This window comes from Gallinula chloropus (assembly GCF_964237585.1).
Source record: "Gallinula chloropus genome assembly, chromosome: 19".
In the NCBI taxonomy this organism is placed as follows: Eukaryota; Metazoa; Chordata; class Aves; order Gruiformes; family Rallidae; genus Gallinula; species Gallinula chloropus.
In genome coordinates, this window is record NC_140104.1 from 658,611 (window position 1) to 682,320 (window position 23,710).

Genomic DNA, 23,710 nt, shown 5'->3' on the forward strand with positions numbered 1-23,710 from the left:
TTTAATTGCAGTTAGGTCAGGAGGGAAGCGCTCTGTCATCCTCCCGGTGCCGCAGCTGCTCACGGGGAGGTACCCGGTACTAACAGGGTCAGAGTATGAGCAGTCACACGCTGCGTCTGCTCTGGGCTCTGAGCTGGGCGTGAGCTGCAGTGAGAGAAGCGCTTAGAAAGGAGACTGCAGCAGTGGAGAGGACCTCAGTGCTGTGGTCTTGCGTTGGTGGCAGCCAAGCATTGAGAAGTGGTGAGTGTCGTCATCAGGAGACGTTCCTGTGGGGTGGAGCACAGCACACAGACCCCAGCACCCTGGTGACTCACCCGCAGGGCTAAGAAGCACTCTAGCCATACTTGCACCATGTAACCTGAGTCAGACCACCCCAGTGAACGCAGCTGGGTGTTTTCCAGGTATCTGGTGAATTCGTGTTGCTCTGGTTTGAGGCCTGGCTTGCAGTGAGCTGGGTTGGTTATGTGTGTGCCTGGTTCAGGTGTGCTTTCAGTTCTGCATCGCGCTGCGAACACCAGAGGCAGGAGGCAGCTGGATGAGCCCCAGTGCAACCAGTCCTTGTTTGTCAATTTATTTATTTTTTAAGCTGCCATAATCTTATTAAAGGAGCTGTTTAACGAGTTTCCTGCACCAGTGCTACATAAGCTAATGAACTGGAAACCATCTAACCCATAATGGCATCGGCATTCACAGAGGTCAGGTGGGCTTCAGTCTCTGTGCCAGCCAAAAAGCCATTTGCTTATTTAGCAGGGAGAGGCTGCTTTTATGCTGGGAGGTAGGGGAGCAGGGGAATGGTTTGAGCTTGGAGCTGCTGGGAAAGCAGGCAGCGAGCCCGGAGCAGTGACCTTGGCAGCCTTCGCCCTGTCAGATGTGCCACTGAGAAGCTGGATTTGTCATTGCATTAAGGCCCTGCAGAAGGTGGTGTTATCTGTGGTGGCTCAGGAGCTGTTCCTTTGTCTGCACTGTCTTCCAGGCCACTTACAGCAACACTTTGTTTTAGTGACGAATAAATGGACGTGGCAGGAGGACTAAAAACTTGGGTTTGGGAAAAGATTGTCTTGCACTTGGCATTAATGGGCTTAATTTAGTGACTGGCTCTGGCAGTAGAGCTTTCAGTTGATGCAGTGCTAGGTTTTTACGTAGTATTTTTCTCAAGCCTGAATTCATGGGGCTGTGGAGTGCGATCGAGCAGGCGATCGTGTCTGGATGGGGCTGTGCCTCGGGCTGCGTGGGCCAGCACCATCTCAGACAAGTTACTAGAGGGGAGAACATTGAAAAACAAACCCCAAACTATTAGGATGGTGCTGTGGTGGTTGGGGTTTTGGTTTTCCCCCTGTGCTCTCTACTGAAGTGCTGTTCCATCAGAGGTCATGTCTTCTGATCCCTCCCGTGCCTTGGGGAATCTTTTTCCTGGTGAATCTTTGTATTTCTCTGCCTTTCCCTTAATAAGCCTAATTAGCATGTGTGTGAATGGGATCTGTGTCTCTGTTTATTGTTGTGGGCATTTGTTTAAGAAGTATCAAGCTGTTATTGCTAACCTGGTATTAGCTGAATTGCTAGGCAGTGCCTCTTGGCTGCGTGGGGAAGCCGGGGGCTTGGTGTTTGGGTCTCGGGGCAGCGTTAAGCCCCAGTGAGCGGTGCTGAAGCCACAGGCTCAGGCTGCAGGTACCCACCTGCCTGCTTTCTGTACGTGCTGGGGGGGAGATGTGTCCTGAGGAGCCCTGGGAAGGAGGGCTGAGCCCTTCACCTGGAGTCAAACCCGGCTGGGGACGGCTCTCGCAGGCACCGTGTCTGGACACTGAAATGCAGTCATCTTCCTCTGTGCTTGTCAGCCTTCTGCCTGTCAGTGTGTCAGCAGGTGTCCTGGCTGTCGCTGAAGCAATCCCTTCCTCTTTCTCCACCTCAGATACCTTATCCACACACTTCCCTGATGTCATATCATTGCCTGATTCATTCAGCTTCGAGTTTCCATCTCCATGACTCCTGAGGTCCTTTTTAATGCCTTTTCTTCCCCTGCCTTGTTGGGAAGACTGAGGCTCCCATACCCTTCTCAAAGAGAGTCCTGGAACCAGGGAAGGCTGGGGGCTGATCTAAGGAAGGGCTGAGTATGCATTTTCCTGTCAGGGCTTTGGGGGAGGTTGGACTCCATGGTCTCTGGAGGTCCCTTCCAACCCCTGAAATTCTGTGAATCTCTGTAATTTATTTTCTATTTTTTAAGGTTCCCACTGATGGAGTCTGGATCAGCTCTACTTTTGATCCCTGTTTTCAGCTCATCAGAAGTAGATCCCTTTTGGATCCTTGGTGACCTGAGAGGTGGCAGGGTGACATGAGATATTTGAATGCTGCCTGTCCCTGCCTTGTGCCTCTGGCGTGATCTCTCAGCCTGTGTGGGGATGGAAGCTGCTCTACTGCCAGGGCAGCGCGACCCAAACCCCACTTCCATTTTCTAAGCAACTGTTTGATACAAAAAAGCCTAAATAAGCCCCTCTCCTCCAGTGGAAGAAAGTGGTTTGGGTTGATCTTGAGTTGATGCGTGAAATGGTGGTCTGCTGCTGGGATGGTGGGATTGCCTCAGTGCTGTGAGTGTCTCAAAGGCAGCTGAAGGTCTGGAAGAGGCTGCTGGCAGGATCTCAGCCAGTGTGTCACATTCACTCAGTGTCACGTCCTGATCCCCTCGGATACTTACTGCAGCTCTTGTGTATTTGATAACGCCTCCTTTTCTTTGGAGATGATGGAGGGATGCTCTTGCAGTGGAAGCCCCAGCAGAACTAACCCAGGAGGTTACCAGAAGCATTAACTTCCATGGCAAATGCCATTCTGCATTTCCATTTCTGCAACTGTGGTGTGTTTTTCTTCCAGGCATTTAAATAGAGGCTGCATGGTGTAAAACTGGATAAACACCAAGTTAATATCATTCACTTGAATTTTCCTCAGCATTGCTAGATACTTATTCCTATGATCAGTGAGACTCCAGCTGCTTGAGAGGTTAATTTCTTCAGCGAATAACTCTTACTTCATCTCCATAGTGAGTCCTGTAATTGGTATTGAATGTAACATGCATATTGTGCAGGCACAGATGCTGAGCATGTGTTAATTTAAAAAAAAAAAAAGGAGAAAAAGGGCCTTTAGCACAAGAACAAGATATGCTTTGCTTCTGACCGGGGCAGACTCGCTATGTGACTTGTGGAGAGCTGTTCTCTAGAGAACAGAGCCAGCACCCAGTCTGCTCCGGGCTGTGCTTGTTTGCTGCCCTGTGCAGGTCTGGCTCTGCTCTGCTCTCTTGTCTGTAAAACAGTGACCAGTTGGCAAGCTGTTGGCGATGCCCAGCTCCAGACTGTGCCGTGGCAGAAGCCAGACTGGCCCGGGCAGCAGCGTGCGGGGTGCGGCGCTGTGCGTGCTGAGCTGAGCGCCTGGTGCTTCACCCCCTCGACCCGAAGGGGCCAAACACAGGGGTTCTGGCAGCGCTCTGGCTGCTGTCCTGCTGGGCAGGCAGCGCTGGGGGGATGTCTGTCCGTGCTCCAATGGGCCGGGGTCTCTTTGCCTCTGCACCTTTGTGTGTGCAGGAGCTCCGAAGGCCCTGCACTCGTGCTGCCCGGCGCAGGAGCCGCTGGCGCTGGGGAGCGCAGCAGGAGGCTGCCTGAAGCCCGGGGCAGGGCAGTGAATCTGCAGAACGGGCAGGCCTGGGCTGCCTGGTGTGTAAGGGCTTTTATTTAATGCTCCAGCCGCTCATCTACAGGAGTGTTATTGATTCAAGGCTGGCAGCTGATCAGGCTGATTTATGCCCTGAAGAGTAAAGCTGTTTGATAAACACTGGGTATCCGTGCTCTACTGTAGTACTTGGACTAGTTTGAGCTGTGACCCTGTCTGTAACCAACCTGGGTGTGGGGGAATCTGATCCCAAGGGTTTCTTCTGCATGGGGAGGGCTGGGAGCTGAGCACCGGCTCAGCCTTTCCTCTGCAGTGTCCTGGGCTTGGCAGAAATGCCAGCTCCAGCAGCCCCCGGTGCCTGCTTGATCCAAAAGGCTGGTGGGAAGGGGCTGGTGGTGTAGCTCCCTCCCTGTCTGACCACTTGAACACAGAGAGTTCAAAGCCTGGCCTCGGTGGACAACACCCTGGCTTGTTCAAGCTGGTAGGGACTCACCAGTGTTTTATGTAAAAATCCTTTTACTAAGTTACTGCCTGTGCTCAGAGCAGGAAGTTCCATGCAGTTGTGGAAGCCCAAAAGTGAACTCCAAAGAAGTCTGCCCTGGGTGCCGGATTCCTCTCCTGGCTCTGCAAGTGACTTGCTGTGATAATCTTAGGAAAGTTTCTTCATTTACCTCTTCCTGGAACTACAGTGTGAGTGTGTCTGTGCTAGGTCAGCCCCAGGGTGCTCCATCACCCTCCAACAAGGACCTGAGCGTGTCTCTTCACCTAGGGTGTTCCAGTTTGATGAGCTACAAAGGACATCTGTTAGTGTCTGTTGCTAGCAGTGCTGATAGGAAAAGGAGCTCTTCTGGTGGGACACACATCCATGGCTGAGGTAGGGCTGGTGTGGCTGGAACAGCAGACTGCTGAAGCTTTGCAGAAATGCTTTTTCACACTTTAGAAGGTGAAAATGGCAAAGGATTAGTAGTGCCTGGCACTGAAACCGGTGGTATCGACAGCATGATGTGTCCTCCACCACTTCTGACGTGTTATCCTCGGTCTTGACATGTCACCCTTGGTCTGGCCTGGAGCCCTTTTGCTTTGCAAGCTTGGTGTGGCAGCATGAGAACAGACACATAAACCAGGTAGCAAACGAGGTCCCGAAAATGCCTGGGTGTGACTCATGGTGGAGTCTGCAGCGAGATACCTGCTGGAGATCAGAGGGTGCAGGCCAAGTGTGATCTGTCCTGCAACTAAGGTGCCTGTAACAGGACTAGCCCGGACCGAGCAGCCTGCTAGAACTGTGCTCTCAGCATTTCAGCCAGCCCTGTGCCTGATCCTTGTTCAGGAGTCACCGTGTTCCTTGCTGCTGCCAGGCTGGGGCCATGCTTGCTTCTAGCTCTTGAGCTGCAGTGTTTAACTCTGGTTTGGGGGCGAGGGAGGGAGGAGGCAGCAGTTGTCTGCTCTTCACCTATGAGTTTTGGCTCCATGAAATGCAGCTGCTCTGGCAGCCAGGCCTGTGCTGTGGACTGCAGGCAAAGGGACTGCTGAGCAGTGGTTGTTGCAGCTTCTGTCCCTGGCTCCACCCTCCCTGTTATTTTTTGGAGCTCCAGAAGCTCCACGTCATGTTGCAGAAGGGATTGTAACCCCTCCAGATCACATGAACACTTCAGCAGAGTCTCTTCATTACAAGCTGCTGTTAAGATGCAAATAAGCCCTCCTGATGCAGTAACTCTGCTGCAGTTGGTAAGTCAGCACAACTGCTGCAGTGACAGGGCAAAGGCTCCTCAGCTGCAGAGCAGCCCCAGCGCCACCTGAGCCAACCAAGACAGAGTCAAGGTGCAGATGCAGTTCAGGAAGATGCACTGGTGCTGTTTGGGTTGATAGAGGGTCAAGCTCAGCCTCTTCTTTAAACCCACCTGCCTACTTGAGTGTTGTTGTGGCAGGACAAGTTTGGAGGCAGTCAAGAGAATTCCTGTTTGAAGAGCTCCATGTGTTTGTTGGCCAAAGGCTCCCTGTTCTTCCCCTGCTCATCTCCTGAAGCCTCTTCAAGAGGCAAGCCTGCCAACTGGGACTGAGGATCAGGGCTTTGCCAATGCCACTCATTCCCCTTGGCCATCAAGTGGCAGCTCTCATCCACCCCACCACCACCACGAGCGTTCCAGCCTGGGCAGGGCAGGCAGGTGTATTCATAGAATCATGGAATCATAGGATGTGTCAGGTTGGAAGGGACCTTTAAAGGCCATCTAGTCCAACCTCCTGCAGTGAGCAAGGACGTCTTTAGTAGATCAGATTGCTCGGAGCCCCATCAAGCCTGACCTTGAATGTCTTCAGGGATGGGGCCTCCACCACTTCTCTGGGAACCTGTGCCAGTGACCTACCACCCTCATACTGAAGAACCTTTTCTTAATATCCAACCTAAATCTCCCCTTTTCTACTTTAAAACCATCACCCCTCGTCCTATCACTCCATGTCCTCACAAACAGTTCTTCCCCAGCTTTGCTATAGGCACCTTTCAGGGGCTGGAAGGGGCTATAAGGTCCCTCTGCAGCCTTCTCTTCTCCAGGCTGAACAAGCCCAACTCAGCCTCTCTTCATAGGAGAGATGGTCCAGCCCTTTGGTCATTTTTGTGGCCTCCTCTGGCCCTGGTCCAACAGGTCCATGTCCTTCTTGTGCTGAGGGCTCCAGAGCTGGACCCAGCACTGCAGGTGAGGTTTCCCCTGAGCAGAGCAGAGGTCAGAGTCCCCTCTCTCAATCTGCTGGCCACGCTTCTTTTGATGCAGCCCAGGATGGGGCTGGGCTCTGGGCTGCAGATGCACATTGGTGGCTCCTGTCCAGCTTCTCATCCACAAGTCCCCCCAAGTCCTTTTCCTCAGGGCTGCTGTCCAGCACATCATCTCCTAACCAGTATGGGTAATGGGGGTTATCCTGCCCCAGGTGCAGGACACTGCACTTGGCTTTGCTATATCTCATGAAATTCACCTGGGGCCACTTCTCCAGCCACTTCTCCAGACCTCTCCTCCATAGAGCTGTTGCCTGCTCCCATGCAAGGCAGGCTCACGTTCTCCTGTCAGGAGGAGTGGCTGCCTGTCCATGAGATGAATGGAAACAGTTAACTAGCGCTGCCAGCCCTGGGGAATTGGTTCAGCAGCACTTTGTGCCTGACTAATCTATCTGCTTCTTCCCTTCTGCACTCTGCCTGTCACTCCAGATGGGAGAGGACACTCCGTGGGTAATTGGTTCCTGTTCCCTCTCTCTTCCTCCTTCCCTCTTACTCACAGACGTCGCTGTTACAGTCGTTCTGAGTTATTCCAAGTTAGGTCTGGGGTGTTCTGCAGGAGGATTGGGTGAACAGACCTGTACTTTCTGAACAGGGAAAGTATTGGTGCTGAGGTGAGGCAAAGGGAGAAAGGAGCTTCTGTGCTGCTGCCCTGGGTAGCACATCCCAGATCCCATGTGGAACTGATTTGCTCTCTATTAACTTCCCCCCTTAACTTCTGTTGGAGCTGATATGTTGTCAGTCCTCTCTTGGCTGTACAGGTGCAGCCAGCTCTGCCTGTAGGGACCTGGGGAAGCTCCTCAGAGCTTGCTCTGCAGCTTTGTAGCTCCTATCTGCAGCGCTCGGTCCCAAGTGTAGGAGCTGAGACTGGCAGGCTGCTGTGTGCAAACCCCTCCTGTGAGTAAGGCAGGGCTTGGGGAGGAGCAGGTCAGAGCTTCCCGGCTTTGGAAACAAATCTTCTCTACCACATAGATGTTGGGTGGGATCCAGAAGCGAAAGGAGGTTGATGGTAAGTTCTCTGAGCCAGTCAGGTTCCCTCTGCCTGGGAGGGAGTGAGAGATGGAGTTTCAAGTCAAGACAAGCAATAAATCCAAACTCTACTGTTCCCCCAAGGCCTGACAGCTAGGGAACATGGAAGACTTGCAGATAGCTTGAGGAACCCCAATATGTCATTCCTTTCCTCCTTCACAGTGAGCAGCTATCATGCAGATAGCGGTGCCGGGCTCTCTTGGAGGCTGGATTCCCAGCCTGCAGCCTCTCATCATGACTGTGGTAGGAAGTGGTAGAACAGTTAACATCTGGCTCGATTATGCAGAATTATTCAATCATTTCCATAATACCCTTTGTAAAATGCTTGCTGCTTGATCAACCACCCATTCCCCTGCTGCAGACAGCAGTGCCAGCAATCCTTCGTGCACGCAGGGAGATCTGGAAATGAACTGGATTCTTTACCTTTTCTTCTTCTTCTCCTCTGGACTTCACTGCCTGTCAGTATAAAGTGTGAAGTTCGTCTGCGTGCAGGGCTATGAATAGGGATGAGGTGTAATAGTTGCATTTATTACTCCTCAGTGAGCCAGTAACAAGATGTAAATGATCTGATATATTAATCTAAAACACGGCTTGGCTTAAAGAGCAGCCTGTAGAACCACACTCTGCTCTGCCAGGCTCTTTGAGTGGGGGAGACCTGACACTGGAATAAACTCTATTTTATTAGCTCAATATTAATTGGATTTTGCATCCTCTGGCTGGCTTCCTTTGGTCTGTGAGTGATCCTTCTTTTAACTTTGGAGTCGCTCACTCTTATCTGTTATCTCTTAAGTAAACGAAGAAGAACTGGACTTGGGCTCTGCAGCACAGTGGGCAGCAAGAGGATGATGGGATGCTGCACGAGGTGGTGGCTGGTGCAGAAGATGAGGGACATCCTGTGAATTTCTGCTGTGACCTCAAGTAGGGATAAACTGAGTCTCACACAGAAAAAAAACCTCTTCAGGCTGCTTCTCAAAAGGGAAATCGTGTGTGGTTTCTCTAACACCCACTGACGGCAGCGAATGTTGCGTCAGGTGGCTGCTGTGGGGACTAGGGGGAGGAGAGGTGTTGGGGTAGAAGGGGATCCACAGTAGCACGGGGATTTGTCAAATTTTATGGATTTCTGGAGGCTAGGTATCATCTGGTAAGTCACCACCTCACAACTTCACTGCTGTTCTCAAGGCATTTTATCCTTGCTATCTGTGCTTTGAGGAGAGAAGCGCGATGCTCTGTGGTGTCTCTTGACCAGTGTACATGTTTGCCAGGAGATGCCCAAGGGAGCAGGCTGGCAGGGACCAGAATGAAGCTGAATTTCAGTTCTTCTGTGCAGAGGGAAAAGGTTGGAGGTGTTTTGGCTGTGAGCACGGGCACTCCTGGAAGCTTCTGCTTTAGCTCTGTGCTGCTTTTTTTCCCCAGTATCTTAACACATCAGCATATGTTTGAACAACGTACCTGGAGCCTTTGTTGACCCAGTTTGCCAAAAGCTTTTTCTAAAGCAAACCAACTCCCCAAACCCTAATGAATGGAAGAGCAAAGTCATGCACCAGGCGAGCTGTGCTGTTCTGGTCTGCCAGTCCGACCTTTTCCCCGTGGGGCTGACTCCTGCCTTGCCCCTCTGCTTGCTTCATCCTCTGTGCACGTTGCTGGGACATGCTCCTTGTCTGAATGTGACTGAGAAACCACCCTGTACTGGGCAAAAATCTATCATGGTCTCATGAACAAAAAGCCTGGGACACAGATAAGCCTGGGGATGTGTCTGTGGGACTGCTGCGGGTCCGTGCGTGGTTCCTCCTGGCTATCAGTCATCTGTCAAGTGCTTTATAAATACTCGCAGGAGTGATGCTGTACTCGCAGGAGTGATGCTGTACTCGCGGGAGTGATGCTGTACTCGCGGGAGTGATGCTGTACTCGCAGACAGGACTCATAGCAGCTCTGGGGTCTGTCCAGATCACTGAATTCTCTCAAGTGTGGAGAATGGTGTGGGGATTGATATATTGTTTTTTAAATGGGCTTTCTCACTGAGAAAGGGATCTGGATGCTTTGTTTGGGGTGGGATGGCTTCTGGGTGGGCTGTGGGATGGGCAGAAGAGCTCCAGGGAGGACTTCGTGCGTGTGGAGGGTTGCGCGGGTGGTACACCATGGCTGTGTGATTGTCACTGAAATACCCTAGTGCACCCTGAGGTCTCTGTACTATTTGAATGTCGCATTAGATTGTGAAGCTGTTTTTTTCATGTCTAGGGGAAGGAGGCAACTTCAAAGGGAAGCCAAAGCCCACCTATCTGAGCTGCTGCAATAGCCGGCACGCATCCCGTTCTGTCTGGCTTGTTGTTGACGAGAGCCGTGTGTCAAAGGAACGTAGCCAAGATGTATTGTGTTCTCCCGTCGTTTGTAGCTGTTCCCTAGAAAACTGAGGCTTTCAGGAAGTGAGCTTCCTGTCAGTTTTATTTTTATTCCATTTCACAGTTATCCCACTGGGTTTTGTGGAGCGGCTCAGGGCTGCTGGCAGCCAGCGTGGTGGGTTGAAGGGAAAGCACTGATGCATGAAACATGAAGAGCTGCACGGAGGGTTTGGTGCAGATGACAGGCACCACGATGGGGTTTTGTTCTTACCAACCTGCAGAAAAACCCGCTCCTGTCCACAGTAGGTGTGTGTGGGGGGTCGTTCTGCAAATAGCTCTGCTCACACAACAGCAAGAAGAGCCCCTCTGCTCCCTGCGCTTTCCCATCCCTGCGTCTCTGCCTGTCCTGCGCGCAGCAGCGCGGTCACCTGAGCTCCGCTCTGCCCATCTGACACTTGGCTTAAATGAACTCGGTCCTTCTCTCCTCTCTCTCCTTCTCTCTTTCAGCTTGGCAGTGACCTTGGCGGGGGCATTGGAGGAAGCCCGGCAGTAAGTGCCATTCCATTTTTTTCCCCAATTGAGAAGGCTGCTCAGAGCTGGGGGGTTTAAATGCCCCCTCACTCCTTACGGGCTGGAAGCTGCTTAAATCCCTGAAGATGTTTGCAAAGGGACCGACTGCAACCGAAACACCCGGGTCCCACCCCATGGGACTTTGAGTCCAGCTGTCTCCTGGGCTTTCCTAAGAGCAGCCAGGGCCAGAGCTGTTGACTCTATCTGCTTAGCTCTTCTTTCTCAGAGCTTCTAGTTTAAGCAACAGCATTAACATGTGCAGTACAACTGCTTTGGCAGCTGAAAGGCCAAGGATGCTTACCTCTCTACTCACAAAGCCTGTTCTGTTGTAACCCTAACCTGGCATCACCATGAGCCTGTCTCAACTCAGTGCTTTTCTCCTCCCAAACACCACCAAGATTTCTCCTGGACATCAGAATCAGGTGATCTGAGCTTTCCTACTACATGTGGTCAGTGCTGAACTCTGCCTGCCACCGGCCACCTTCTCTGTGCCTGTGCTTTGTGAGTGTCCTGGTGCCTAGAGCGCTTGCCAGGACATGAGAGACGCTCAAGCTGCTTCCAAAGCACCCTTGGCTTCAAATGCATACCAGGTTCTTCCAGGAAAGCATGGGAAAAGGATGCAAGATGACCTGGAGACACTGTGGGCAGGAGGGAGTGTGCCTCCAACCCACAGGCAAAAGCAGTCTCCTGGAGAAAGCTCCAGTCCCTCTTCCCAGGACTGTGTTGTGAGGAAAGCATACTCAGTTCTGGGGTGAGGGCTTTTCAGAAACCCTTGTGGTGGCTGCAGTCATTCTCTCTCCTTCTTTCTTGCATTCCTTTCTACTGTCAGCATGAGGGCAGAGGAGAGCTGATGGTGCAGTATACCTGCAGCCCCCAGGACACAGGAGACACGTACTCCACAGAGATCATAACCACAAAGCCAGGTCTCTGCCTCCCTGGGTCAGCATAAACCCACCGAGCCATTGTCTAAGTACATCAGTCCTCTCTGTCCAGAGGGCTGCTTGGAACACCACAACTCAGGTGGGCTCCTCCACACAGAACAGCACCAAGACTTCAGACCTAGACCAGTCCTACCGCCTTTAGTCATCCTGCCTGTCTCTGGGCTGCTGACTGCTGAATCCTATTCAAAGCATTTGATTTTTCCTGCTCTCAGTGAAGAAGGGAACTCAGGAGCCAACTCGAGTGTGGCTGGAGCTGGGCACCTAAAGGTTAATACTCTGGGTTTGGTGCTCTCATTTTTAGTCCTGAGAGGGAAGGGTTGCCCTTGTTGCAGAAAGGTTGTCCTCTGCCATGTAATGTTCTGCTTCACGTAATGAACTGTGTGGATGATGGTGCTGGGAATGCAGAGCTCTGGCTTTGGGTGGGAGTACACAACACGGTCATGACTCCCTTGCTATCTCTGGATATGCAAAATCTTGCAGATTCCCAAAGACTCTCATAGCTGGGGGAAGGCTGGAAGCATTTTGTTCTTTTCCCTGGGTTTATGTAGGGCAGAGCCACAAAGCATATTGTCTTTATGAGAAGAAGAGATGGAGAAGAAAGATTCCTCTACAGTGGGAGTAGATAACTGGAGCTATAAAAATGATGTGAAAGGTTGAGGTGACAGCTGGGTGCAGGGATTAGTCTCCACGAGCTTTGGAATTCAGATGCATTATTTATCAGTATTGATAATTCAGTGGGGAGGCTGCAAATGGCTGTAAAATATTTAGGATGTTGCCTGAGTTCATGCTTTATTGAATAAGTAGCGTTCTTCACGTGTGATGCTAACCATGCCTGTTGATTTTAACTCCTCCAGGTGGGGCAGACCTACATTCCTTCCTCTGTGCCAGCCACCTTTGCTCCTTCCCCCACCCCAGCCGTGGTGAGCAGTGGGCTCAACGATCTCTTCGAGCTCTCGTCCGGCATAGGCATGGCTCCTGGAGGATATGTGGCTCCCAAGTCTGTACGTAAGGAAGAGGATTCGTCCTCACTCTTACCTCAGGTTACAAGTACTCTGAGGTTGCTCGCTTGTCCCCTTTATTGTGGGTTTATGGTGCTGTCAGGGCACCTCAGTTCAGCTCAGCCCTGTTGGGGATGCCCTGGGGTTTCGCCAGGCAGAGTAACAGTGTGTTGGAGACCTTGTTAGTTGTTGTTTACAGACTTCCAGAGGTTTTTTTTAGCAGTTCCCCCATTTTGTTTGTAACAATATTCCTCTAAAGAATGGCTTATATAAGATAGGAGAATTTCAATTCTGTCAGAGCAGCTTTCCTGGAGACCTACTTCTTGGCAAGTTTCCCCAGGAAACTGAGGGCAGGACACAGTTTGCCACAACTTTCATCCATTTCTTTGGAGGCATCCAACGTGAGGGTGAAGATAAAACCCCATGGCTGGGTGAATGTGTTGCAGGGTAATGCAGATAAATGCTCTGCTAGTGGCAGAGAGCACAGAATTGCTGACTGAAGCATGCTTAGTCTGAAGGGTTTGTGAGATACAGCCACGGCCCTGGGAACAGGGTGTACAGCAGCCACAGGGAGCTTAGGATTAGCCTTTCCTGCCTGAAAGGGAGTAAACAACAATTAGCAGTCTTCTTAAATAGTAGATGAATAAACTCAGGTCATCCTATGAAATGTAGGCTCTCAGGGTACCACAGAGCATACTCAAAGCTTTTAGTCCTTAGCTGCTTGCAAGTATTGCACCATGTGTCAGAGCAAGTAGAAGAGAACCCTGTGATTTTGAGCTAAGGACTTTTGCAGCACTCAAACTTGAGTTTGGGCTTTTCCTATAAAGATGATTCGGGAATCCAGAACCCAAACAGCTAATAGTATCAGCCCTGTGGTTTTTGTTTGGTTCAAACTTTAGTATTGTCCTACCTCTGATTGCCTGAGAGATCCTTGGAGCAGCCTGTCCATCAGCAGGCTTGGTAGGTCTCACAGTAGTGGATGGACACAAGCTTTCCCTGCTTCTCCTGCACACAGTTGTAATGGTACATTTGAATTCTTCTGTGAGTGCTGGGAACACAGATTAGGAACAGCAAGCTTGTTTCTCATTGATGAGCTTAATCCTCTCAACACTCCGTGTCATGTCTCCTCTGTAGTGTTCCTGTAGCATTTGTGGGCTTGACGTGCTGGTGTAGCTGGGTTTCCAAACTCAGGGCTCTTCTGTTGTTTGGAAAACTGTGCTTGTTTGTTACCTCCAGGCCAGACCTCTCGTGCTGAATGGTGTCTCTTGTGTTCAGGTTTGGTTGCCTGCAGTGAAAGCTAAAGGATTGGAGATCTCGGGCACGTTCAGTCACAGACAGGGACACATCTACATGGAGATGAACTTCACCAATAAGGCTTTGCAGCACATGACTGACTTTGCCATTCAGTTTAATAAGAACAGGTAAGAAATCAACACTCTTTGTCTGCTGTGTTAAAAAGTGTGTGTTTGTGTGAAAGGAGTTTGTGCCAATGCTGTCAGGTATTGGGAAGACCTTTTATTGTAGATAGATAATGCAACCAGGGAAACAGCTGGATGATACACCCTGAACTCTCCATCACACCACAGTTGTGTGAAAGTGCTGTCAATACAGACTGACAACTCAGTGAGGAAACAGGCAGCAGACGGTCCTGTCGTTCTTCTAGTTCTCCTAGCTCTGAAACAGCACCTGCCCCATTCAATCTCTGCAGAGTTTTAAAGCAGCCTCAGGAGTTGTTAGGCAGGTTAGTGGCTTTATAGCCAGTAAGTGCCCTGAGCAAAGTGAGGAGGTAAACAGCAAGTATTTGAGCTGCACAAGTGTCAATCCATAATGCCTCCATCTCCAGACTTAATTGCTGTGCTGCCCCCCAGACAGTCTGGAAGTGTGGCTCCCATCAGTACAGCTATTTATCAGTGAGGAAGCTGCAAGGTGAGAGCCTGTGGCACATGGTTTCCCTGTAACTGGCAGCAGAACAGTTTTGGCAGAAGGAGCTGCCACTTTACTGTTTGAGCATACAGGCTGTTCTCAGCAGCCCATCCCAGACAGACACGATGCGGCCACGGTGGCTCCCACAGCTGCCTGTCCCAGCCAGAGTTACCTGGAGCAAGGACCAGGCTAGTTCTTACCAAGCCTGTGAAGAATATCTTGTGGCTGAAATGTTGCCTGTATTTCTTAACACCCCTTCACTGGAAAAGGGTTCTCCATACTGAGGATCCACTGGAAGCATCGCTGTTAGCCCTGCAAATGTGGGATTTCTTGGGACGAATAATATTTACTTAGAGAAGACATTATGCTAAGTAAGTCTTGGTAAATGTTCTCCCTGGACTGCTGTATTTTCTGGAGAGTTTTGCTAAGCTGCTAAATGCAAATGTTTCATGCAGATTGGCCTAAAAAAAGCCATTTTGCTTGTGATTTCTCCCCTTACATCAGGCTGTATTCTAGCCACACCTACATGGTACTTCTCAAGGATGTAAGAAGTTTAAATACTGTACAGTAAACCAGCAGTTTCTCCTTCTGCAGCGTTTCAGCACACACTTCATATACAACCCACTTCTATTTATTCTTTTACAAATACTGTTGTCCTGTCACTGCTTTCCGTGGTGGCTGGTGCATTGTGAAGAGCTGCAGTGGGCTGGCTCTTCAGGTTTACATATGAAGGTTTGTGATTGGGAAGGTTTTATTGCTTCCCCCCCCCCCCCCCCCCTTCCTGCTGCTACTAATGGCATTCACTGCAGTCTTGGGATAAAGCCTTAAAACAAAATAATCAAAGAAAGCTAGAGCTCTGGTGTGCTGTAATAGCACAGCCACTTAGGAGCAAGCACAGCTTTGCTTTTCCCCTGAGTCTCAGGGCTTACGTCCCCAGAGGTGAAACGGCTGCAGAGGCAAATCATGTGGCTACACCCTTGCTGAGAATATTCTTTACTTCAGCTCCTTAGAGCTGAAAACTGAGCAGAGGAAAGAATGGGGCATCTACTGGTTTCTGCAAGTGGCGTGCCCAGTATGCATGTGGCTGCAGAGACACTATCAGGTTCTTCAGTACATAAAGTAAAGCCACACACCTAGACATCTTTGTCTCTAAGTTCTCTATACCCTCTGGGTTAATGTGAGTTCTGCTAAGGAGACTGAGTGGCCACCAAAACTCCTGAGCATCTGCACTCCCATCTGCTTTGGAGCAGGCGGTGCATAGTACAGCAGTGTCATGTTAAATGTCAGCTGTTTGCCTCTTGTCCCCACTAACTAGAGGTGCCTGTGGAGTTAAATGCCTCTTGGACTGAACGGGCAGGTAGATGCTTGCTTTGCTATGGTGGTCTAAGTCCCCAACTGAAGGAGCCTCAAACCAGGGAACAGAGCCAGACGCTGTCGTTCGGGACCAGACAGCTGGCTGCGTTGATTCATTTGTTCTCACAGTGCTCTGTTACAAAGCACATTCTTCTCCCTGGCTATGTATCTGTTCTGGTTTGGCTCCAGTTCCTCCTTCCATAGCTCCCAATGATATAACAACCGTGCAGTGTGTGATACATGTTACTTATGGCACTCTGCAGCTCTGTAAGGGACTGTCAGAGGTCTGAGTCCCGGTGCCGCTCTCTGCTGGGCAGGCTGCAGCTCAGCACATGGCCCGGTGCTGTGCAGGTAATGGAGGAGTTGCTGGATGCTGATCCGTGGGCAGGGTGGTGCTTGTTGTCAGCAAGGCTGACCTGATTGAGCTTCTCATGCCTTGTCCTACTTTGTCTGCTGTTTTGAGCTGTGTTCCTCCCTGGAGTAACAGCAGGGGCAGCTCAAGAGTAACGGGAAGGTGAGCTGGCTTGTGCCTGGCAAAAGGGGAATAGGTGCTGGGCAATGAAGTGCTGCTCCTCACCATCTCTGTTTTCCTCTTGTCCAGCTTTGGGGTCATCCCAAGCACCCCACTGGCCATTCACACACCTCTGATGCCAAACCAAAGCATTGATGTCTCCCTGCCCCTCAACACTCTGGGACCGGTGATGAAAATGGAGCCTCTGAACAACCTGCAGGTGAGGATTGTCATCCTCTGGGCCACGGGGCAATCGGCAGGTGCTCAGCCCAGTTTGTTTGGCCCAGCATAATGTGGTAAGGCTCCAGTAATGAAATGCCACGTGCACAGGGTAAAGCACGCAGACCCCATGGATTTGGGCCTCGAGTCTAGCCAGAACTCCTTCCTGCTCCTTTTTCTGGTCTCTCCCACAGGGACTGAAGCAGAGACTTTTCAAACACCTTAAGCACACTGCTGGTGTCTGCTCCAGTAACACGCTTCTGTAAACTGGGCACGAGGCTTGGTTGGGCTTATGAACTGAAGCTGGTCTGAAAAGGTGTCTGCTTGTGGAGGAAGAGGCAGTGAAGCTGTCAGCAGGAATTGAGGCAATCAAAGGAATTGCGGGAAAGGTGGCAACTGGGGGGGATTAATATTTCTCTAGTGCTTTTAGCTTCCAGGGTGCTTTGCAAAGACATTGGCACATCCCTGCCCCAGAGAGGCTAAGCCAAGGCAAACAAGATGTGTTCCAGGAAAGGCAGAGGAGAAATGACGTGAGCAGCTAATGTTTCATTAATGAGGCTGCTGATGCATCTCAGGGACAGCATTCCCTAGAAGAGACTTTTGATCAGATTGGCCTGCCAGTCTGATCCAGGGAGATGTTCCACTCTGGTTTGGACCAGAGACTGTCTCCATCAGCCCGAGTGTGCCTCAGGTTTTGGGCTTGCACTCATGAGGCAGACAGCTCACCCTGCAAGCAGGCTCTTTCCCACTGCTGCCCAGTGCAGCCACTCTATGGAGCAGAGCTCAGTGAATGACTCCTGCCTCTGCTCCCTGGAGATGGGTTCTCCAGGATGGTTGTCCCAGTTTCCCAGAAGTGCAGTTAACTTGGGCTACAGCATGTCTCACTTGCCTCAAGTCTCCAAGAGATGGAATTAGGTTGGATTCCTGTAGCGTAGCAGCCCATAGAGGGGAATATTTTGAAGCAGCTCATTCTCTTTTTAGATTGAGAATGCAATGGAAGTTACTATTTATTCTGCTTGAGCAACTGTTTTTTCCCTTCTTTTGACTTCCATTCTGGGGCTTATGACTTATTGATGAGTCTTTGGGCAAACAGCTCGAAATAGCTTCTGTGGCGCTCAAACGAGCAGTCCTACACGCCGGCTCCCAGCGCGGCGTGCGATGGGGGAGCGTGAGGCCAGTCAGGGAATTACATGTGCTCCTCTGCCAGCTGGATTCCCTCCCTGTCCAGGCCACAGGGACGGGGTTGCATCACTGCGCTTGGGTCAGCTGTGGTAGAATCTACCTCCTCCTCTGAAGCAGCTTTGGAAGCCTCTCAGAGGTGACAGTCCCAGTCTGCGTCCGTAAGACCGGCGACTCTCCCAGTGAACTAGACTCAAATCGCTGCTTCCTTTGATCAGGAAGGAGGTGAAGTATTTGGGTTATTAAATCTCTGAAGGAATCAGAACACAGTTTGTGTCTTATGGCATCTTCTGTTAGAACAAAGCGAAGAAAAAACATGTGAGGAAACCTCCAGCCACCTTCTATTGAGACAGCGGAGCGCTCGTTAGTGCCAGACTCGGTTGCTAATTTGCTCGCGCTCTCATTGCCATAGAAGTTGGCTGCCCTTTTACAATTGGGGAAGCTGCCATATGGAGTAATAGTATATTTCTCTGCAAAGAGTTGAATCATGGTAGCAGATGCCAAGTTAAAAAGAGCACTCCCCTTACTTTTTTGACAGCAGTGGGTTTGATGGAGATCTGTCACTGCCCTGACAGCCAAGGCGCTGGGTTTGTTTTGTGAGTTCATGGAGAAATTATCTGTCTTGAAACATTCAGAAATCATTTTGGTGACCTACTTAGGGAACAATTTATAGCATAATATAGGAGTAGAGAATACAAATGTTCCTGTATTCATTGAAGAACCAAAACACTCATCAAGTTGAATTTGCTTGATGTGGTTTTTCTGAGCTGGGGAACATTGAAGTCGATGCGGGGCTGGTTTGAACCTGAGGACCTTATGTTCATCTCCTGTTCTGCTGGGTTGGTTTTTAGTTTGGGGTTTTTTTTTTGTTTTAGTAACAAGAAAAATAAGTCCTGAAATAACCAAACTGATAGCTTTCAACTTTTTGTCATGTTAATTAGAAGCTTCAAAGACTAGTTGTACATTCCTTAGGCAACTCTTTCAGAAGTAATGAATTCAAGTCTTGTTCAGGTTATTTTTATGACCATTTCTAATCCTTCACCCAATACAGCTGGTTTAACCTTCACATCCATAATCAGGGAAAGAAACTAAAATATTTGAGGTGTTAACAAAAAAGCCATTTCTGCAAGAAGATGAGAGGGACTGAAATATTTTCAGAGGCTTCTTGGGTACAATAATGTTGTGGCTCCCAGCTGAAAAGTCTTCTGTTTGCCAGTCACCTTGCATCTCGTGACAATGAAGAGCAGGCTTCTGCCTCCCACCCCAAAGCAGTGATGACAGTGTGACTGATGATTTGACCTGTTGACTCCAATTCAAACCCCAGTCAAGCAAGCCAAAATTAGACTGGGCACAGCACTGTAGGGCTGAACAGACTCCACCTCTGCTCTCTGGTGTACCTGTTTTACTTCTTGCAAGCTCAGAAGCTGGTGCCTGTGACTAAGGAAAGTCTGACACAGTTGTGTGCTGTTGGGGAACGCTCTTGCAGTGCCTTGTTGGCTTTTTGAAGGTCCCTGGCACCTGTGGGTGCTGTGGTCCCCAGAGCTGCCTCTGCAGGGCACGGCCCCAGTAAATGGTAACAAGGTCTTGCCCAAAGGTGTGTGTGATGAGCTTCACAAGTGTTTGGTAGCCCTGGCTCATTGGCCATCAAGGGACATGGCTCCAGTGGCTGGACAGGCATCTGTGGGTCCTGCAGTTGCCTTCTTCCCAGTCAAAGCAGTGAAACCCCTCTGAGCCATTCTGTACCTGATGGAGAAGATGGGGTGGATGCAGGATCTTTCCAACTGTGTATGTGAGACCTTGAGCCCTCAAAGAGGGACACTGGTTCTGAAATAGGGATTTGCTTTGGTGAGGTATCTTCTTTCCAGATACTTCTTCAGCTTCAAGTCAAACTTGGAATAAGAAAATGCCTGGGATGAAAGGCTTTGTATGCTAAAGAGAACCCCTGTTCCTAGTCAGTGGCCTTTGAAGGGCTGGGAAATGAGAATACCCGATTTGTTCTTTGGGGCAGGTGTGAACTGCTCCCCTAGCTCTGGAAATGGGGGAAGTGGAGCCAGCCTACTGCAGGAGTTTGAGCGCAGGCCTGGCCTCTCATGGCACGACTGTGAGGGTCTCTCAGTAACCACTTTCAGGAGACAAAGCCATCAAAAACAGGCTGCAGGGACTCCTGGAGCAGTGGCAAGCCTGCCTGAGCTCGGAGCACTGCCGTGCTTTTGGGATCCACATCCAGAACAGTCAGTGTGTCGCATTCCCCAGTGTTACCTGCTGTCAGCTGCCAGGGCTGTTTGTCGCAGCTACTGAGCATGCAGCCAGTTTTCCAGAATGCCCATACAATGATCTGGCAAGTATGGAAAGGGAAGGGTCTGCCAGCTGTGTCTCCTCCTGAGAAGTGACACTTGGAGACCCAGACCTCTCCTGTGGCACAGCCTGCAGGGCAGAACCTTTTCCTTTCTCCCAGTGAGTTTGACAGAACGTTTCTATAAAGGCAGATGAAGGTTCTTCATTGAGAAAAGATGGGTGGTGTAGTTGTCCTTCTGTCTCAGTTCTGCTGTAGCTCATCACCTGCACTCCCCTGCTCTTTGGGGCCTCGCAGCGCAGAGCCGCTGGAGCTCTTACTCCTCAGAAGTGTTAATGTGTCTCAGGTCACAGATGCAGAGCTCTTGGTACTTGGAAACAGATTTCCCACATTTAACTCCATAAAAACAAGGCTGAGAATCAGTGTGAGCAGCAGGTCCAGCCAGCAGATGTTCTCCCTTCAGAGCCTGCTTGATATGTGTGAGAGCTGTGTCGAGATTACCGACCAGCCACCGCAGAACAGCCTTAGGTGGCTACACCTGGAAGGTGGTTCCTCAGGTTTGCTCCCCAGGTTATTTTTATTAACAGGCTCTATTAGTTGAGGGTCTCATTCTGTCAGGGAGAACCCTCCTGGGAGCTCCCTGCATTAAAGACTCAGGTCACAGCTTGGTGTCTGCAGCCAGCTCCGGGCTCAGCAGTGGAAGGCTGCCGGTGAAGGGCAGGCCTGCCACCTGGTACAGCACACTCAGTAACAGAGGACGTTCTGAGCTCCGGGTCCGGGCAGGCGCAGAGGGGAGCACAGCCCTCCCAGGAACTCGCCGTCCCCTGACCACTGACGTGAGCAGCGTGCCCGGAGCTGCCAGGCACAGCACCCAGCCTCCCTGTCTGCACCCAGCCCCGCTGCCCAGGCTTGAGAGCTGTTGGCTGTGGGTAGAGCATCCCCTGGGCTTGAGACCCGTGCCTGTGGGTAGAGCATCCCCTGGGCTTGAGACCCGTGCCTGTGGGTAGAGCATCCCCTAGGCTTGAGACCTGTGCCTGTGGGTAGAGCATCCCCTGGGCTTGAGACCTGTGCCTGTGGGTAGAGCATCCCCTGGGCTTGAGACCTGTGCCTGTGGGTAGAGCATCCGTCTGGCAGCGCCTGTCAAGCACTGGTGGGATCCTGAGAACCCTACCTGTCAAACAGAATGAAGTGAAGTAGCAAGCAGTCCCTGGGGGCACCTGACAGCCAGAGCAGCAGACTGTCACGGAATAAACCATGACCTTGTGCTGGCAGAGGTAAAAAAGACTCTGCAGAGGAGAGTTCTTGTCGCCTTAACAGTTTGGCTGTTACCAAGCTCTGAAGCAAAACTCAACTTGAAGTAAATCCTTAATTTAGTGGAGGTGCTAATGGGATTCCAAGTGGGTATGTTGTGTACTTGCTGCTGATGGAAAGCATCTGTGTTGCTTTCAGACTTGACTTTGAAAGTCATTTCTTATGCTCAAGCCTGGGATTTAAAGCATCAGAAATCTACGCTATGGAAGAAGACAAGTTAGCATTGTTCTTAGGGGAGAGCTTCCCCAAAACACCATTCACAGGGATTGCACTGCAAGAGGGGACATGGGGGTGCTCGTGCTGCAAGGCCAGCAAATGTGTCCCAGGGGTTATTTCTAGAGGTGCTGCTTCCTCCAGTCGGATCATGAACGAGACACAAGCAGTTGGGAGCCCTGTGCCAATTTTCAGTGGGCTCTCACCTTTCCAGCAGTGAAGCATCACATGAAAATCTGGCACCTTTTGACTTTTATCCCTCAGAAGTTCTGTACTCTGCTTGACTAAATTCACAAGGTAGTAATACTGGGATGTGGGGTTTTTTTTCCTCCTTTTAGAAAGATCACAGATGGAAAGCCAGTTTTATTTGAGATGCTTCTGTTTTGACTTTGAGATGTCTGGACCTGAAGATTTAGTAGTTTGTGTCCAGGTTGGCAGGGTAAAGCTGCAAAGCCACACACTGTGTTAGTCTGGGCTGGGCTGTGGGATTTACTGCGTGTGAGTGGAGGGGTGTTGAATGTGTGTCAGACCTGGAGAGACTTCTCAGGTGCTGGTATCGCTTCAGGTGTCGTTGGTTGTCAAGGGTCCATGTTCCCACCTCAGGAGCACTAGATTTTTCTGGCAGGTGGCTGTTGTTAGCTCCTCAGTCTCTCACAGGTGCTGCTGCTTTCTGCCTGCGGTGGCTTCTGTAGCCTGTCAGATGGCATTGGATGCTCCTGATGTGGCAGTGCAAAGGCTGGAGTATGACCTTGGAAAGCTGTTAGCAACTGGCAGGGCCTCTTAGCATCTTATTGAGAGTTTCCCTTTCCATGGACCAGCACTAACTGTGTGCCTGGCTCTTTGGGGAGGTATGTGGTGGTGCATGGTGGAAGCTAGTCTTGAAAAGCTTGCTAGTCTTGTCCTAGTGCTATGGGATTAAGGAGACTGTAGCTTTTTCCTTTCATGGTTGCAAAGGTTATTTGTAACAGCTGGTGTCTGCATCATTACAGATACTTGCAGGGTGACACGTGATGTCATTACTGAGTCCAGTGATGCAGTTTGGGAAGAAGGCTGGTGTGTGGCTTGCTTTGCTGGGAAGAAATTGCACTTCAGAGCATCTTAATTGAGTAGCTCTCCAGAGTATAGCCAAAGCAGCTTACTCAGTATGTTTCTGCAGAGTTGAGAAGCAGGTCAGCAGATACCTTTTTATAGCATTCTCATAACTGCAGGGACAGGGTTAGCATATTAATTTGGAGCGTGCCTCTAGAACCGTGACTGGAGAGAAGGCACTGCTTTCCAGCCCCTCTTGTAAGAAGCTGCTGTTGTATGGCAACAACAATTAGCTACAAAAGCTAAGTAATCTCTGTTGTTCTAAGGCAAGGCAATTAATCATTAAATCAGAGTTGGGAAAGATCTTAGGTCACGCAGTGTAGCCCCTGCTATGCTTTGTTGTTTCGCTACAGTTTCTCTTATTGAGAGCATTGTCAAGGCTGATTTTAAATTCTCCAAGCACCAGAGCTTCTGTCTTCCTCAGGAGAATTTTGTGCTGCTCAATAATTCTCACTATCAAGTTTTCCCAGACGTTTAGCCTACATTTTTTCCTCTTCTGGCTCATCTCCATGACTTTTTTCCAAGTACAACATCTGGAATGGCTACACTGCTGTCTCTTCCCCAGCTCTCCCCTCCCGGACTCAGAGGTGTGTTTTTGGCTACTCACCCAGGCTGTTCAATCACATTTTGCAGAGCTGAATCACTTAAGTCCATCCCCAGTCTGCTTTTGTCCCTCTGGCGTTGGTGCCTCTGAGCAGCAGCCGCTGCAGCGCCGGAGCGTGACGCCAGCCGTGGGAGCGTGTGACAGCTCCTGGTGACAGGACACCCTTCCCTTGGCTTTTTAGGTTGCACCATCATTTACATGGGTTTAGTGGACTTTAAACTAATCCCTTCTTAAGCTGTTTTGCTCTGTGGGATTTAAATATAAGCTGCTACCTTTAGTGATGGCTGGAAGAAGAGACCTCACAGGCGGTCACATCCACCTTTCTGCTGGTCTCTGCACTTCTGGGACCTTCCCAGTTGCTACAGGAGTTTGTTCTGGGGTTTGATCTCCTACCACTCGTCCCCTGGCTTGCGTGCATGTCTAATCAACTGGCTTGTGTTTGAATTCTCTGGTTTATTGCCCTCCCTTGTCTATCTGCAGCTGTTTTTATTGACATTTGGGGGTGTCTTTCTAAATCTGCCACTGTGGGACAATAGATTTTCTCAGCAGAACACTAATGTGTGTAATTATTAATGCGAATGGAGTTTGTCTGGGCATAAATCTTTGTAGCAGCAGATTTATTTCTTCAGCTCAGCATTTAGCATGGTCTGGTTTGTGTTTCACCTGGCTGACAAATAGGAGAACTCCTCTTGGGATTTTCCAAAGGAAGTAGGAGCTCAAACAGCTCCTGAAGTT

General features: G+C 50.3%; 1 protein-coding gene across 1 annotated transcript in view; it reads left to right on the forward strand.

The window, feature by feature from the left end:
- Positions 1-23,710, forward strand: part of AP2B1 (adaptor related protein complex 2 subunit beta 1) — a 74,563-nt gene that overhangs the window by 37,241 nt on the left and 13,612 nt on the right. The window contains exons 15-18 of the mRNA XM_084272906.1: positions 10,279-10,320; positions 12,137-12,283; positions 13,556-13,701; positions 16,158-16,287. Coding sequence (XP_084129032.1) covers positions 10,279-10,320; positions 12,137-12,283; positions 13,556-13,701; positions 16,158-16,287 — 465 coding nt within the window. The remainder of the gene's footprint in view (positions 1-10,278; positions 10,321-12,136; positions 12,284-13,555; positions 13,702-16,157; positions 16,288-23,710) is intronic.